General features: G+C 36.8%; 1 protein-coding gene across 7 annotated transcripts in view; it reads right to left on the bottom strand.

Annotated features, from left to right (window-relative positions):
• LOC120516628 (regulator of G-protein signaling 7) overlaps positions 1-19,378 on the bottom strand; it is a 536,263-nt gene that overhangs the window by 178,115 nt on the left and 338,770 nt on the right. For all 7 annotated transcript variants that reach the window (XM_039738437.1, XM_039738439.1, XM_039738434.1 and 4 more), the window contains exon 5: positions 7,008-7,114. In XM_039738437.1, coding sequence (XP_039594371.1) covers positions 7,008-7,114 — 107 coding nt within the window. The remainder of the gene's footprint in view (positions 1-7,007; positions 7,115-19,378) is intronic.

Here is a 19,378-nt window from a genome sequence, read left to right on the forward strand (position 1 = left end):
CACCCCAGACACGCCCCTGCCTAAGTACTTTCTACTCTGCCCCACCCAACTACTTATTTGCCAAGCTGTCATCCTTCTATGACATTAGGGATATGTTTTATTACTATTAGAATGTTTAAGTTTAAGATTAAATTAGCTAACTAGATGTGACATTGGGGCCTTTGTGAACTTTCTTTTTTGAACTCGTATAACTATTTTAAAATAACTTTAGATTGACAGAAGAGCAAGACCAATGGTGAATTCTCATTTGTCCAGTTTTGACTGATGTAACCAAAAATAGCTATCAAGTCAAAGTATAAAAGAAAGCTGATGTGATAGTGTGGCTATACAGCTTTTGAGTGAGGAAGATATGAGGCAGGTGATAAGACTGCTTTTTAAAATGGAGTGATGACATGCAGCTACTAACATAAGAAATGAAAATGCAGCATTTGTATGAGAGAGAGAGAGACAGGGCAGTTTTGAATCGTTCAAGTTGTACGTTTTCTTCTGCTTTTGATTTCTTGTATTTAATGCATGACTTCTCTACAAATAAAAATAAGTAATGACGACATTAAAAGTCTGAATATTATCTCACTGAAACTTGCTTTGTTTATTGATATCTTCTGCCCAACTGTACTTGTTTGAGTGATTTGTTATTTGTTTGGCTCTCTGAAAGGTAGCAATCAGGGCAAACTGGCAGGAGGCCTTTGTTGGATTATGTCTGGCAAGTTTATTCAGGTGTGAGCTGTGCTCGTCCTGTCAGAATTGTGCAACATCTTCAGGGGTAATGATGAGGTAGCCAGCATCTGATTCCGGTTAAGGTAGTGAAGTTGAGGTAGCCAGCCTCAGCCATACTGCTAATGTGCTCGCTCTGTTTGAGTTGTGCATGGGAAGTCCCAGGAGAAGGGCAGCTCCTGAAGCAGCTCTTAGCCTTGGCTAAGGCAGTTTGACGTGTAGCCCATTCAAGGGAAGTGACTCAGGGGCAACGACAGGCCTCTGTTGAGGTATTTGTTGAGTAACTGGCAACAGCAGTGACAGTGTCAAACACAGGAGTGATGAGTGAACGTAAAATAGGTAAGTACTGCAGGCTGTACATGTAAATCAAGGCTAACAATTTAGGCATTTCCTATATTAACATGACCACCAGTATATAAGAACCTGTCATGAGCTTTGAGTTATGTGATGACAGCAAACCCAATCCCAATTTCAATACCTCTCACTGTGATTTAAATGCACCAGGAGCTGTTCATTTCATACAATAATATACTGTGTATGCACTGTGTCATAAAATTATAATTAATGTGCCCCCGCTATCAATAACACAGTATTTTACATGATGCAGCATGATTCCTTACTTAAAACCGACACTGCTGCACAATTAATTGACCTGTTTTTTATACAACACAGTCCACAGTAGTAAATATCACAAAGAATGATCAATATAACAATTACATGTTATTGCTGGACTGTCAGTCAACAAAAGTTTCCAGAAAGGCGCAACACCTGTCATATCCATCCATCCATCCATTATCCAACCCGCTGAATCCGAACACAGGGTCACGGGGGTCTGCTGGAGCCAATCCCAGCCAACACAGGGCACAAGACGGGAACAAATTCCGGGCAGGGTGCCAACCCACCGCAGCCTGTCATATCCTGTATCTACATTCCATACACCATTTTGCACATTGAATAAGTTTAAGGTAGCAGACAATTTCTCACCTTAGTCATATTTGCAGTAATCATCAGCAACAGTGTTGCATAAATACCATGAAATTCCTGAAAAAATTTATTCTTTTCAAAATTTTTGTGAAGAATGTTTTCTTTTTTATTCTAATTGCAGTACAGTATTAACTTTTGTATTTTAATTTGTTGGTCAAGAGTCCTGTCTTCCATTTAAAATGTTATTCTCATAAGGTTTTAGTTTCCAGTTTATGATGTGAGCTATTACAGAAATATCTATTTAACATTATTTTGACAAAAAAAGCCTGTATTTTGCAAATTTTGAGTATACGACTGAATATCTGACATGTGGATTATGTGACACGAGTAAGGTGAGATTTTTTTTTCTTTTTTCATGGAATTTTTTTGCCATTGTACAGGATGGGTCACTATTGCCTTCTATGCTGTTGGATTATGTGAATTTCCCTTTGGGATTAATAAAGTATCTATCTATCTATCTATTATAAAGTTTAGCCTTCAGCAAGGCCCTTAACCTGCAATTGCTTCGTCCTGGGTATGAGGTTAACCGGCATGCAGCCCTGCAAGCAAAAAAAACTTGGAGGTTGGTGGCAGGATTGGCACTCCAGCCACTGTAAAAAAAAACCTCCCACTGCTCCGTGTGGTGCTGAGGTGTCACCCTCTGCACTTGGGTCCCAATCCATGAGGTTCGTCGTGTGGGGGGGTGCTGCGATGTGCTGTAATAAATGCATGTTCCCAACCTCCTCCTTCTTCATTACAAACTACGTTGAGTAAGTAAAATATAACAAAAATCACTTTTGCGTGGAATTTTCCTTCAAAGATCTCTTCCCTAATTTTCCTTTGAAAAGTGCTATGACTTTAGATTAGGTGTCCCTAATATGCTGTACTTACCTGTATAATTACAGAGTAACTAGGACTCGTTACCTTGTACTTACTGTGTAATACAGTGTAACGCTGTAATTAAGTACTCAATTCTAATTGTTGTTGTTTTACAGTTTTTATAAGTATGTATGTATATAAATTGTGGAATAACAGTTACAATTGAGGGCTTAACCACAGCAATACATTGTGTTACACAGTAAAAACAAAATAATTACACCTAGTTACTTTGTAATTATACAGGTAAGTACAGCATATTAGGGACACCTAATCTAAAGTGATACCTGAAAAGTATATTTTGTTTTGTCTTTATCCGAAAGAAAGGACACCACCATATAAAATAGCCACATCATATGCAACACCAACATGACATTAAATGCCATGAAACTCTGAGAAGGCAATGGCCATTGTTTCAAAAAATATGGCCGTGACCATGAAAAACACAGGTCCATAAACCAATCAATGTTCAAAATGGTGATGTGAAATAAGTCTCAAATATAATATACAAAATGAAAATAATATATGTCATATTAATGCAACATTTTGGAGCACTGCAATAACTACTGAATCAAATAAACCCTTAAAGCTACCAAATGAAAATGAGTGCACATTTCATGGAACAACTGCTACCAAATAAGAACTTGGCTTGGTCATTATCTGTTGTAATTCCTTCCAAAATAAAAATAAAGCATGTCTCAAATTATCACATAAGTTTTCTTTCCTAATTGTATCAGCCTTCTTCTCACCCACTTTTCCCAGTGGGTTTTGCTTGATCCTGTATGGCTGACAGTTAAGGATTCTGTGCTCTGGTTCTACTTCCAGGCTACTTTTACTGCCACTTTACAAATGTAATGCTAACAATTACCAGCAATACTTCACCATTGTAAAAATATCAGGGTTGCCCTTTGTTGAATTTTTGTTGTTCTTCTGAATATAGATTTAATATGAAATAAGTATTCACAATAATTTAATAATTCTGATACTGTTCCTAAAATTGTTAATTTGCTCCTACAGATTACAGAAGAACATTGTAAAATCTAGTGGTAAAAAAAAAAATCAGTAAAAGCAGGTTTATTAATGCAGGATACTAACAGTAAGCATCTTATGATATCTTTCAAATGATACATTTTTTGAGGCTAAGACTTTAAGTGACGCACAGTTCTGCTTCACAAGAGAATGGTAAAGTGCTATGAAATTATGGGTAAAAGTCTCCAAACATAAATATTAATATGTGCTGCCTGAATAGGCATATTTAATTACATTTACATAAAAAGTTACATGATTCAATGAAAATACAGGCAATGATGAAATTACATCTTATTAGGTTTTTCTTATTACAAAATTTATATTGGATTAAGTGTTTCAGAATGTTACATTATGATGGTAACCTGAAATTACTGTAGATTTATACAAAGCCTTTAACTACTGTTCTGTTTTTAACTAAGACAGGGGTGTTTGTTCATCTATCGTTTTACTACATTAATGATACTTTGAAATGAATATATTGTGAGACCTTTTGAGACCCTCCCCAACGGGACGACACGCAGAAGTATGACTCCCACGCTGGTTGAGGGTTGCTTGTCTGTTGCTGAGGCAACCGCAGATCCGCAGCACCACAGAAACAACTTCAAGCTGACCGCTACCACACACAAAGTGCCGGTCGCCCGGGCAGGGAACATTAGAACTTGGCTACTGACCTGGCCCTGACTCTGCTTGTTTTCTGTGTCTGTGTATAGTAGAATGCTACAGTAGATCCCGCTACAATAAATAACCTTGCAGTTCCTGTTTCAAATCAACAAAGCTAACTTCTAGCAAAAGTGTATCGAAAAGCGATGTAACCAGAAGATCACTGATCTCTATTGATCGCTAGCGAGGCTGAGGCGTTCAAAATAAGAATAATAATAACAAAAACTGCATTAATGTGCAATAAAATAATTGTCGGTGTTAAATGATTGATGTGTTAACTCAATAATATCACGTTAACTTGCCCAGAAACTACATTACCTACTCCGTCTTTATATAAGATGATGCCAAATACACAGAAACTATTTCATAATGATGAGGCATACCTAACAATCCAGACAACCCAGAAGTGTATGACATACTACTTACACAAAGACAAAAGAAAAGAACCAAATCATACAAAAATATAAAAATAACACAGGCAATGCACTGTTTTCCAAGTACTCACTGGGCAACAAAAAAAAAACATTTTCTCCAAGGGTGAAAATACTTAGCATTTTGAGAGCTGAACCCAAAGATGTTGTTAGAATCTCTATATCAGGTAAGGATTTTGAGTGACGTGCAACTTAAATTTGAAAATACCACATTTATAAAAGGATAATTGTCTGTGTGTCTGTTTGTCTAATTGCTATGTTTCTTCAATTCTAATAGATAGAACCTTACAAACATTAACTCTACTCTGACAGATCCCACATCAAATGGCATATACTTTGACTAAATCACACCAATTCCACCTACTCTTTACCCCTAACTGCTGGCTTCTGGCCTAGCAGGACCCAGTCAAGAAAAAACAGCATATTTAGTATAAAAATCACAAAGTTAACCAAAAACTCCCACAAGGAAGAGGATAACCATAAACCACTGGCTTGAGCACAAAATGGCAAACAAAGAACCTTTATAAATTAGGATATATTTAGCAAAAACAGAAAAATCCTTCTATATAAAAGCGGTCTGGATTGTCCTTCCGTCCCATGAGTGCTACGCAGGCGCGGAGTTTTATCACACACACGCCCCATCCATTTTGCAATGCACGATGGGATTTGTAGTTTCGTTTTTCCAGGTAAAAGATGATTTTCTACTCCAGACTGTGCAATATCTTCTTCTTCTTTCTTACTATATAAAAGCGGTCGGGATTGTCCTTCCATCCCATGAGTGGAAAGCGTAGCGGTATTCCGCTTATCACAGACTTACTACTTTGTACTTGCAGCTTGCGGTACGAAGCAACATTATGTGAGCAGAGTTCTGGTGCTCCCATCATTCCCTGGTTTTTTTGTGCGATGCGCTGGAAAAATAGATAAAATTATCTCTCTGGAAATAATTAATGTTGATGGAGTACAAATGCCTCACCGCGTAGTAAATATCAGGGGGGTTCAAAAGGGTGATCTCAATATAGAAAAAAAGTTTAAATTTCATCACAAAAATAACAGAAACTACAAGTATTAAAGTAATACCGCTCAAATGCAATATAACCAAATTAATGAGTTTGTATAAAATATCAAATTGAACTACATATTAAATTGCCTTAAGAAGTGGTCAACTTACAGTAAAAGTCGGTCGCCTTAAAAGGCGGGTCAGCCTAGTACAACAGAATGCTCAAACAAGCTCAATGGAATTGTCTAAAAGGCAATCCTAATTGACCACATCCAAAAGCACAACATGTAAGCAAAATTCAAGAACAAGAAAACCAGTAAATACAGAAAAAACAGTAAATCTACAAGAAAAACAATACTGTCATTGCTCCAAATACAACTCAGTATTCCTCCACTGGATACCTCCTGTTATCAGCCCTTTATAGTGAGTGGGAGGATCTGGAAATGATGTCAGAGTGGTCTTCACTCCTGTGGCTCCACCCACAAAGCACATGGCATATCAGAACTTTTGAAGAGGCAGTACATGAACACAAACATATCAGGAAATACATAAAATAACAGTTCAAGATTGAACATAAAACATAAATATACATATAAATGCAGACAAATAAACACAACACTAAGAATGTTAAAGGGGCTTTAAGTTTCCTGTTGTAACTACATCCACGTAACCCCAGAGTAAGGAATGCTCTGTGCAACCCCTGGGGTTGTCTGCGACCCCTTCTTGATCAGACCACGTGTTCCTGCAGTCCTAATTCTCTAACCAGAATTTAAAGGTTTGGAAATCTGCTGTCACCAATCATTTAAATCAAGATGGTGTACATAAGGCAATCCTAATTTCTGCTACCAATCATTCATTCTTGGGATTTTTTTCCTTTTCTTTGACCACATTACCACAAGACATTAGCATGAGCTTGTTGTTCAAGACAGACTGTAATAACAGTCCCAGCAAGCCATTTATATTATATATACAGTATATAAAGTCACCATATAAAACTTAAGTAAACTCAATGATGTACCTCAGTGATATTTTATTGAGTGTCAAGCCAGGCAGCACTGCATGTCTTGGAATTACACAATGTTCTCCAATTTACTTTCTGTATGTAATTATAAATTAATTTTCAGGAACATGAACCTCCTCAGTGTAGTGCAGTTTGCCGGGCCTGATGCCACTGTTATTATACTATTGCTGCTTTTTCATAAGTAACAAAAACAGTAACAAACTTATACTAGCACATTTCACTTAGTGTTAAAACTTATCACCTATATATTTATACTGTATATGTAAAATATATTCTATACTGTATCTTTAGATTCAAAGTGTAACACAACACTTACCTGAAATCTATAGAATGTGCCATCATCCTTTAGTGTTAGGACGTGGTCTGAGATTGGAAAGAAGTAGCCATGAGCTGCCATTAGCGTTCCAAGATGCAGGGCTTCCACTAAAAATAAATATTTGCACTTAAATTATTATGTCTCATTGAAAAATAACCATGTTATATTTATTTCATTTTTAAATCTACAGTGCTACCTTTATGCCACTTTGTTCTATGTACCTTACGAGTTTCTTTTTAATTCTTTAACTTCAGAAGAGCAAATCTTTCATAATGGTTAACTGTCCTACAATACAAGTGACACATTTCTGAGTATTTTGAAAGTCCAATTAGTGATGTTCAACTCCCACATATCTAAGCTCTTTTTGTAGCCACATTTTAAACATATTTACAACAATATTGATGTTCAGAAATGTAATGATAACAGACTCCTGCACTCACATGTAGCTTTTCAAACACATTACAATCAGACGTTTCATCTTTAAATGTTTTTTCTTATAAGAACTGCATTGTGCACTTGGAGTGACCTTCACACCTTTTATTTACTCAATACAGCTACATACTAAAAGCCATGCTACATGTGCCACATTCTGTGGACTTAAAAATAAATAATCACTTTTCAACATTTTGCAGTATTAAGTGTTCAGATATAATAATTGGGGCAATTTAAAGAAGCTTCAAGTAGTGCGTGCCTGATTAAAACAGGATTAACAGCAAAGCTAGGCAAACAAGTAAAAACATAAATATGAAAAGAGCTCTGCATGGACACATGAAAAATGTGTGTCAGAACTAAAGTGAAGTTATTATCAGTAAAGACTGTTTAAAAAACTGTGCGATTTGCTGGATACTTTTAGGATTTTCTTTATAAAAAGGAAATATAGCTATTGTGAAGTGACACGCCTACTTATGGCCATGCCAACTCTAGAACATGATTAAATCACCAGGCAAATAATGCAAATTGAAAAACAAGGTAAGTGATAAAAAGCACAAAACAGTACCAATTTGTCTCTATTGTTCTTCCACACTGCCATGGTCTTTAGAGGGGACAGGTATATCATGTTTTCTTTCTGTCACAATGCAGTCTTGTCTGTTATCTCCCTCATCCTTATTGTCTGGATAATTAACCTGAACAAACAAACCCTTTTCATGATAATGGGAGTAACCTAATGATGTTGCCAAAGACTCCAGAAAATATTGCAGCTGACAGTAGACACCCATAAGATGCAGCCTTTTAGCTCAATAAATCAGATAGGTTAACTGCTTAACAGACCAACTGCCACTTCAGTGACTCTCTTCTCCATAATGCTACACTCCTATGTGTTTTAATCAAAGCAAAGCACCAGCACTTTGGACACTTTGTATAATATGCTGTATAAACATGGGCCTTAAAAGATTTTAACAATACAGAGCTTTTAAATACATACTCTTGATTTAATTTTGAGAAATATCTACACATCCAATGCTAATGTAGATGATAGGGATTTAATCCAAAATGCATTTGCATCTTTTTCAAATATGAACATTCATAAAATTATAGTGGCCGGAGACTTTAATTGTGTTTTAAATCCAGATCAGGATAGGTCTTCAACTTAAGTGGTGATAATATCTAATACTGCAAAAACAATGAGACAGTTTATAAAGGATCATAACATATCAGACCCATGGATATTTTAAAATCCAAACTCAAGAGCATATTCCTTCTTCTCATCAGTACATTATAGTTACTCAAGAATTTATTATTTCTTTTTTTAGATAAATTTTTCAAATCTTGCAAGTATGACACTATTGTTATCTCTGACCACGCCCCTCTGATCATGGCACTTAAATCAATGTGCCCTAAACACTCATCTCGTAGCTGTCGCCTTAACCCCGTGTCATTAGTTGATGACAACTGTACAGAATTCACCTCCAAGCAAACTGGTTATTTTTTAGAGAAAAATGCATCTTCAGATGTCTCTGCAGGAATACTCTGGGAAACTATAAATGTTTTTTTTTAAGAGAACAGATTATTTCATATCTTTACCACAAAAATAAACTGGAAACTAAACAAGCCTCAGAGTTAATCATAGAAATTACCAGAATAGATTAAGAATACGCCAGTTCTCCAAATGAGGCACTTTATAGGAAAAGACATGCTTTGCAATTTAACCTCTTGACAAAAAAATGAAATGGGACAACTCATCTTTAAATTGCAACATGGAGAAGAGTCTAATAGTAAAGATCTAACAAGAAGGAAGTTCACAATGAAGTAATATAAATTACTAACACAGTCAGAAATAAAATCATTGACTATAAAAATATAACCCACACATGGAAAGAGTTCTATAAGTTCTCATATTCTACTAAGTTTGAAGAAGATAAAACACAATCTAATGAGGTTTTTTTTAAGCATTGCAAATACAACAGATAAATATTCTTAGTGTAGAGGAACTGGACAAACCTCTGACACTCTCAGAATTATTAGACGCTACAAACTCACTCCATAGTGGGAGACCTGCAGGCCCTGACGGTCATCCTTTGGAATTTTTAAAAAAATTCTCAAAAACGTTACCTCCACTACTTTTAGCAACATTTATAAAAGCTACAGACAACAAAATTCTACCTCATGCATTTCACCAAGTATTAACTAAAATCTTTCCACCAAAAATAAGGACATATTGCAATGACCATCATACAGACCAGTTTCACTTCTCTAAAAGTACTAGCTAGAAGAATTGTGAAAGTGTTTCCTTCTGGGATACTGTATCACAAGACCAAACCATATTTAGTAAAAGCAGTTACAGCTCCTAATCTTCGAGATTTGTTTAATGTAATATATCCACCCATAAAATCTAGCACATGAGAGATCTTATTATACTTTGGACACAGAAAAAGCATCTGACGTGGTTGAATGGGACTACCTATGTCCCCCGTCACCATTTCTTTTTGCAATCGCCATTGAGTCATTGGCCATTCACTTTTGAAATGCATCAGAGATAAAGGGGATTACCAGAGAAGGTTTTGAACAGAAAATATCACTATATGCCGATGACATGCTACTGAAATTATCAGACCCACAAACACCCGTAGCAGTAGTCCTAAATATATTAGCAGAATTTCAAAAGACATCAAACTTAAAATTAATTTGAATAAAAGTGTGCTTTTTCATTTAATTCCCTAGCACACAGTATTAGACTGGACACTTTCCCATTTATTTTAGCAGATCAGTCTAAATACCTAGAGTAAACATCACAAGTAAATATAAAGATCTTTTCAACAAAATGTTGCTCTCAGTATGGAAATTAAACAAGATGCAAACAGATGGTATACCATCCACCTCACATTATAAGGGAGAATCAACACTGTCAAGAGGAACATCCTTCTCAATCATCTTTTTCTATTTTAGTTTCTATTTTTATTTCAATGTATCCCTATATACGTTAACACATATTTTTTAAGAAATTAGACTCAGTTATAACTTCAGTTATTTGGAATTTGAAATATCGATGCATTCAAAGGGCAACTCTACAACCGAAGGTGGCATGGCACTAACTAACTTTCAGTTTTACTATTGGGTGACAAATATAGAATCTATAGAGGCCTGGAAATTGACTTAAATTGATGAATATACACAAGCCTGGTTTGAAATAGAAATACATTTTTTCTGGATTTCTTCATATGCCCTGCTTTGTGCTCTAGTAAATAAAAATTATTGTCAGTATGCTAATAATCTAATTGCCCATCGGTCACTTAAAATATGGAGCCAATGCAGTAAACACTTCAAGGCACAGAAGCTTTTATCTGTTTATCTTTTTCTACCCTCTCAAACACACGACACAGTATTTAATGCTTGAAAACTGTTCAAGATTAAAACACTTAGAAAATTGCATATAGGTAATATACTGTATTTACATCTTATGAACAATTGTGCTTCAAATTTAACTTCTCATGAACAAACTTTTCCCACTACTTTCAAATCAGAAACTTTGCTAAAAATAACTTGCCAAATTTTCTTCATCTCCCATCCATTTCTGTTCCAGAAGAAATACTGATCAGTCTTGAAGACAAAGACAGCATGTCAATAATACATAAAACTATTTTATACTTTCTTGCTTCCAAATATCCAAGGGTATGGTGGGGAAAGTATCTCTCACTTATCTCAGAATAGGAAGGCAGCCATGCATAGAATTCACTTTAGCTCCATATGCACAAACCATTCAGTCATTCAACCTAAAATATTTTATCAAGCACATTTATCTTGCTTAAAATTGTCCACAATGTATTCAGGCCAAGATTGAACCGGTGAACATTGCAATCGAGCTCCAGCCTCATTGGGTCACATGTTTTGGGAGTGCACCAAATTAATAACATTCTGGACAAAAACCTTTGAATGCCTATCACACAGCCTAGCTGTCACAATCACTCCTAACCCATTAATAACTGTGTTTGGTAGATGGGCTTAGAGTGGAGGACAAATTGTAATTGCCTTTACCACACTACTAGCATGTGCACTTATTTTGCACAACTGGAAGAATCCCAGCCCACTTCTTATAAGTTAGAGGGTAACTGATGTTCTATACTTTTTGAAACTGAAAAAAATACAATTTACACTTAGAGGATATGTTCAAAATTTTTTTTAAAAATACGGCAAGATCTAACTGATAAAATTTTGGAGTAAGCATTTATATCAGGGAAAAGGATATTCTCCCTTCTTCAGTGTTTTTAATGATTTGCTGTTGACTCTCTTGTCTTTTGGGCAGGAATTGAATTCTGGTTTGTTAAGTTCAGCTTGACTGTATGTAGTGCTATTTTTTTGTTGTAAAACTTAGTTCTGATTGTATGGAATGTTATTCTTTTCAAATAAAGTCAATAAAACAATTTAATTTAATAAACAATTAATTAGTGTAATAATGTTTTCTAATGTAGAGAATGCTGTAGATTCCTTAAAGGCAAAGCTGTTAAACTGTTTTGTTTGTTTTTTGATGAATGCAGTCTAGAATGTACAATTCACAATTAGCAAAACAGGACTTTTAAAGTAATTCTTCATCCAAAAATTTGTATTTTTAAGTTACTGATACCAAGTACATTGTAGGGATGGCAAAAAAAGGTAATCTCATCTCTTCATTCAGAATGGGGAGAAAAAAACGTATCCACTATACAATAGAACCTTTGGTCACAAACGTTTCCAGACGAGTACAAATCGGGTTACGATCAAATAGTTTGCCAGAATCTTACATCTGTTCACGACTATACGCTGGTGGCGAACAAAAACACTAGCGACCAGTTTCCTTAAGCGCCAATGATCTCCCATTCTCTGTTTCCCATTTTCTTTTGTTTGCGTATACAGGGCCTAGCAAAGCAGCTGATGTTGCAAAAGGAGTTACAATGTTAACCAAGCAGAGGCCTCAAGTGCTGGAAGAGGTGGAAAAACTGTTGCTAGTGTGGTTGAACGAGAAGCAACCTGCAGGGGATAGCGTAAGCAAGGCGATCATATGCGAGAAAGCCAGGAAGATTCATGGCGATTTGCTGAAAAAAAATCCTTCGAGTGGCGAGGGTGAGGAATTTACAGCCAGTAGAGGATGGTTTGAAAAGTTTCGCAAGAGAGGTGGCATTTAATTTTTTTTCCCTGTGCTTAAAACTCATAAAAAAAGTGTTTACAGCGAGCGGTTTGTAAGGGTCTAGCGCAAACTCTTACAATGTTAGTTTTCTCTGTTGTTCAAGGTTTTCTCTGTGTTATTCAATGTTTTTACACTTAGTTTACTATTACACTGTGCATTCTATCGTATAATTAACTATTTTTGTGCTTAAAAAAATATATATTTACATACAGTTTGTACGGTCTGGAACGGATTAATTGTATTTACATACAATTTTATGGGGAAATTATGTTTGGGTCTCAAGTTTTGGAATGAATTACGGTCGTGACCAGAGGTACCACTGTATAATAAAATACCAAGATCTGAGTGTGGATTCCCGCTGAGCAATCTGATTGGCCAGTTTGATTTTGATGATGTGGTCGAAAGAACAAGTGCGAGAGTGAGACACACAATGAGGAGTAAAGGTGTCTGAGGCACGCTGAGAATGTAACCTTCGAAGACGGCAAGCATAAAACCGGACAGGAGGTTAGAAAGGTGCCTAAAAATAATGTCAGAGTCTGAGAAGCAGGCTTTACAGGAATGCATTTGAGAGAAGGATTGCCAATGAAGAGATGTTCACACATACGCAAATACAGAGGAAAAGGTGCTGAAGGTACACATGGAAGAAGAGATAGGGAATATGTTGTAATTATTCCATCACCTGACTTTGGCAGGTACCATGGGTAGTTACATAATAAAAGTCAATGGTGACCAATGCTGTACAAGGCTAAAGATGCGAAAAACATCCATGGGAAATGAAAAAAAATCTCACATTACTCATATCACATAATCCACATGTCCATTATTACAGCTGAATGCTCAAAATGTGTAAAACGCGTGCTTTTTTACTAAAATATTGTTAAACAGTCACTTCTGGAATTTTCAGCAGACATTTTGAATTTAAGACAGGACTCTTGACTAACAAATTAGAGGGACAGGACATTCTTCAATTCAAAATGCCCTTCAAAAAGCGGGGAGCAGCAGTGACCGGCAGAGGTGGCAGCTCTGTGAACTGCGCCCTTGACCCTCTTCCTTTCTCCTTACTGAATTTTGAGAGTCCTTAGGCCACAGGTTTTCTTTCTCCCTTTGATAGTTTTTTTTTCTTACCAGATCCAAACCTTCTTAAAATAACTTTTGTTCAGGCTGCTTATCAATCTGTAACACAGCAGCACTGGCATCCTTTGCTTGTATATGAACTCTTTCTCTTCAAACTTTTAATACAAACGTTTTGCTATTCCTTTTTTATTGTTTTTAGTTTTGTTTGTTTTTGTGAAGTTTAGTATTGAAAATTAGTATTCATGTTTTCTGCATTTCATAGACTTGGTTATTAGGTTTTAGTTTTGAAAGTTTCCTATCATAATTTTATGATAGATTTGTTATTATATTTCAGTTCTGTTGTCATCCTCCAAAATTTAGTTTTTGTGAATTTTGTATTAGTTTTGCAGTTAGTATTTTTAAACTAGCATCCTTTGTCACATCAGAGATGGAACATTATTTAAAACAGTATTGCATGGTATTCATTGCCCGAGTTTGTACAACATACTTAAATCCATGAATGTTTCTTTGGTAGTGATTTCTGGTATCCAAACTAAGTACCTGTTTTCCAGATGTTGGTTTTTCATTTACAATTTGGCTCTGACAAAAGATACGCTTGCTTTTCTGGTTAGAATCCACACTTTGTGTTTTGAAGCACTTTTCATTTCCTGGTCCATTCTATAAATCATTCCTCTGTACCTCACCCTGTGGGCTCAAAACAGATCATCTACCATATTCCCAGAATTAGTCTAGCAACTCTTCTCTTACTCTAGTGCTGTTATTAGAATGTTACAAGCATTTCGATGAGAAAAGGCTATTCACTCCAACAAAGCTCACCAATCCTATCCACCTAATTTTCCAAAAATAACATCAAGGTCACTAAAGTCCTACTTAAAGTTCTACCATAACTTCCATGTGTGTATCATTCTTTGTGTGAAGAAAAACATTTCAAATATTTTTGTGAAATGTATCCCTAACTTTGTCTCTTGTTCTTGTTAAACTAATTTTAACTGCCTGGATCCACTGTACTGATTTCCTATCAGAATTTTAAAAAACTTCATTCATGACACCTCCTTATTTCTGTTTGCTTGAATTTGAGTATGTTTAGAGACAGAATGTTCTCTCCAGGGGCCTCATGCATAACACCGTGTGTAGAACTCATACTAAAACATGGCATACGGACAAAAGTGGAAATGGGCATACGCAATATTTTTGTGCGTACGCACCATTCTTACATGAGACCCCAGGTCTATATGGATTTTTTTAGATTTCTTCCCGCATCCCAAAAGAGATTTAAGGTTAGACTTTTTGATAGACTGGCAGCTTATCAGGTTTTTTTTGCCTTACGTGCCATGTCACTTGAGCAAGTTGTGGCATCTTATGACGTAATAATTACATCAGATTAAGAAAATATATTTGTGTATGAATTTTATTGTGTAGGCCCCACATCTCAAAGTTTATTGTCCATATGGAGTTTTTTTCTAACTGTGCCTGTGTTCAGGGGCGGCTCTAGGCTCATGACGGCCCTGGGCAGAGAAAGATTGGTGGCCCCTTCGCCCGCCAATGTCAATATGGTATCTTATGCAGCCTTGTGCTCATGACACAAGCTCGTTTAACTTATGATAAAGTTAAGGATTGCTCCTTCCTGTGACGCAATGAAAGCCTCCTGAGCTGCCTTTCTCTTTCGTTTCGAATTCCCAGATTCATGTACTCGAAATCTCTTCATTTTGCTTAGAATGGGTATGTGAAGTCTTATGTCCCCTATCCGAGCAGATAATCACTATGACTATTGCGCTAACACTAATACTTTATTAAAACTAGGTGAAACATTAACTTGTAAGACGACTCGCCCACTTGCACTAGCTTCGCTTCAGCTGTCAGCTGTGTCGTTATTTTCTCTTTCTGTTTTATATTCAATATATACTGGCGCGGCAGCCCCTGGGATTTGGTGGCCCTGTGCAGGTGCACAGTTTGCACATGCCTAAGGCTGACCCCTGCTGTGTTTGACTTTTTTCTTATATACTCATTTTTGCCCCAAGATGTTCACATTAGTTTAATTGACAACTGTAACTTCGCTCAGTATGACTGTGCATTTATATCTTCAAAGATGGTCTGGAACCTTGACCAGGGTTAGTTCCAGTTTGCAGCCAGTGTTGCTTAGGTGAACACTACAAATTGGCAGATAAAGCAGAATCACAGAAATGAAAGGACGATTGCTTGCTTGACTGTGATATACCTTACAAGATGACCAAGTCTAATACACATTCCATTAAAGAAACACTTGGTGAAAATTGTTTTTCTTATCTTACTTACAATAATTAAAAATGAATGTTTTATTAAAGCTTTTCACAGTTCAAAAAATCTGATTATAATTTTTCCTTGCAAACACTAGATAGCATTTTCTATTGTTAGCATTCAAGATAATCTCCTATGCCTTAACTGCCAAATAAAAACTGGCAGCCTTTCAGAAGCCTGCTGGCTCCTCGGGACACCCCTCTGAAAACTGGCAAGCATTCAACCCCAGGGGCTAAGTATTTGTCATAAATATGCAGCCGGCATGCACTACTCCTAATTGAGCATACAGCTCAAAAGAAAATGGAAAAAAAAAATAATGAAGGTTAGTTAATTGTGCAAGAGAAAAAAAGTTACTTGCAGTTTAAAATCTATTTTCTGACTCCCTGGCTCAGTCTGAACATATTCAGATTTCAGCTTCTGATTATCACCATTATTTTATTGGTTTAATTTACCTCATGTTCAAACAAAACACAGAAACCCCTAGCTTCCATTACCTGAAACCATGACTCCTCATTACTAATGGGGCAGGGCGCCAAGAAATACCCTGAAGTCAACTAGACTTTCTTGTTGTTTTGTTCATCTTATCTGGAGGTCATATTTTCAGCCTGCATTTGGGCTCTTCCCCTCAAAGTATATATACGTTCAATCTGTGCTCAACAATTACTTGATAAAAAGCTGTGAACGGGGGCATCTGTGCTAACCAAGGTGCCAAGATCAAATGTTATATATGTCAAAAACAGTTAACTTAGTATACAAAAATAGACAGGGAAAGGATGATTAAAGGGAGAACTGAAAGTTGCAAATAAATGGATTTAAATCAACCCCTATCTTCTCCACTGTACCTGTCAAAATAGGTTCAGATACTATCCAAAAACATCATGTCTCAAGCATCACATTTCTTGTTATGTCGGTCGCTTTATCTAGAATGGTCTGCTAGACCACAATATAGGCCTCAACTACTTTCTTCTTTCTTTTTTTTAGTTACAGCTGAGTCCTTAAATTGCCAGCTGGCAAGAGGGAAAGTTGCAGCCAACACTGGCAGGGAAGCTGGACCTGATAGAAAGGCACTTATCTGGGACATTGTAGTGAAGGGTGATGTCGGAAATCAAAGAAACTGTTGTCAAAATCGAAGTACTAACCCATGGATGTAGCCAAAAGGTGAACAGCCACAAGTTGGCTACTAAAGAACGTTCCATCACAAAACTTGAACACGAAATCGACAATGAAATTGAAAGGTGCCACATGAGAGGATGGGCATCAAATTAAAAGAAGTGGGAGTTCAGGGTGTGTTGTGTTGATGGGTGCAGAACTGGCTTAGACACGGCAAGCAGAAGATGATGGTGTGAGGAGCCTTATCAGAATTGGCTGGTAAATATCTATATACCAGCAATGCCACTTCTATTAGATCCCCAAAGGTGTTCTAGTTGTAGGTATGGAACTGTATATGCATACTTACAATATGACAATCATGAAATCACAAAAATAGATGATTGTAATAAAATAGTACATGATAAGAAAATTTAAAGGTGATTTATGTCCTAAAGTGGCAAAATGTTCCTCGTCCAACGTGATCAGTTATTCCATTTTCTTTCCCACTAATGCAATGCATGGTTATAGTAGGGCAAAATCTCAAGTCATGATGTCGGACCATCACGTGACATGCTCACTTACACACCACATGTCACATACTGTGGGCCAAATCAAACCAAGTAACATGTCTGTGGAAAGTGGGAGCAATACTGCAGTTACTTAATCAAATTAATCAAATTAATAACAAGGGTAAGGAGGTAAAACGAATCTGTTCACACTTGTCCAATAAAATTCTCTTATCTGTAGGTTTGAATTACGTCTGCTCATCTTCTAGCTACAGCTTACTACTGTACTTCTATTAGTTCCCAAGGTCAGTCATAAAATTCTATGAACACATAACAGTTTGCAAGCCATTTTATTTTATGAAAAGGAGCAGCACCTGATGACTAATTCATCAGCCCAGTAGCTAAATAATGACATGGCAGATGGCACAAAAAGATTAATGCTGCACCTATCTGGAGCATAATTGCTCATTACGCTTCAGGGGAAAGACTTCAGATCTTTGTCCTTCTGCTAAATAAAGTTCATTAACACTTTGACCAGGAGTCACTTTTCAGTGTTTTAAATGCTTTATTATTATTGGTGTTATTGTTAAAGTGCAAGCCTTTAGTTGTGGTCTAAACATTCCTGCATATCGCATTCAAGTGCGCTGCATACTGCAATTTATTCTCAGGGGTAGTAACAGGCAAGGTGCAGTTATTTTAAATTTAATGCAAGAATCAAAGAAACTAAATCATAAAAATTAGATAGTTACAGCATGCATTTAAAAAAGTAAAAGAAATATACTTGATATTGTAATATAACCGGGCGGCACGGTGGCGCAGTGGTAGTGCTGCTGTCTCGCAGTTAGGAGACCTGGGTTCGCTTCCCTCCCTGCGTGGAGTTTGCATGTTCTCACCGTGTCTGCGTGGGTTTCCTTCAGGTGCTCTGGTTTCCTCCCACAGTCCAAAGTCACGCAGGTTAGGTGCACTGGTGATCCTAAATTGTCCCTAGTGTGTGCTTGGTGTGTGTGTGTGCCCTGTGGTGGGCTGGTGCCCTACCCTGGGATTTGTTCCTGCCTTGCACCCTGTGTTGGCTGGGATTAGCTCCAGCAGACCCCCGTGACCCTGTTTTAGGATGTAGCGGGTTGGACAATGACTGACTGAATGACTTGTAACATAACATAATGTGGTTAAACCTGTTGAATCCAGTTCTGCATTGCAGGGGCTAATATGGCACACCAATCCAAGTGGGGTCTGCTTATGCCATGCACGTGGGGTCGATTCAGAATCACTAGTTAATCAAGTAGTAACATGGTATACAGTATGTTGATTGGCACATGCAAGTATGAATTTCACTCTACTCTGTGCATATGACAATAGTGACCCAACCTAACAAAAACTGGCAAAAAATCCATAGGGAGAAACGTGCAGACTACATAATCTCCATTCACATGATTCATTCTCATGATGCTGAATCTGATAGACATCAACTTTAACCACTGTTAATATTACATATGGACAAAGTCCTAGGAAAACAGATCCACTGATTCATTTTCCAGTCAAAGTCATTCAGTGACTCAAGTCTATACTGATGCCATCATGAAAAATGTACATACCAAATCAGAACACACTGACACAGATTCACACACACCGTTAACAGCTGTGAAATGATCAGTCATAACAATGAATTATACAAAGAAACCCACAAAAAAAATATGGGGAATATTTATAGGCCAAAGGTAGCTGGGCAGGAAATCGATAGGCGATCTACCTACAGTGATTCACACCGCATTCAGACCCCTTCACTTTCTGCACACTTTATTGTGTTGTGGATTTCATTTCCAAAGGAAAAAATG

This window comes from Polypterus senegalus, chromosome 16, assembly GCF_016835505.1.
Source record: "Polypterus senegalus isolate Bchr_013 chromosome 16, ASM1683550v1, whole genome shotgun sequence".
Classification (NCBI taxonomy): Eukaryota; Metazoa; Chordata; class Cladistia; order Polypteriformes; family Polypteridae; genus Polypterus; species Polypterus senegalus.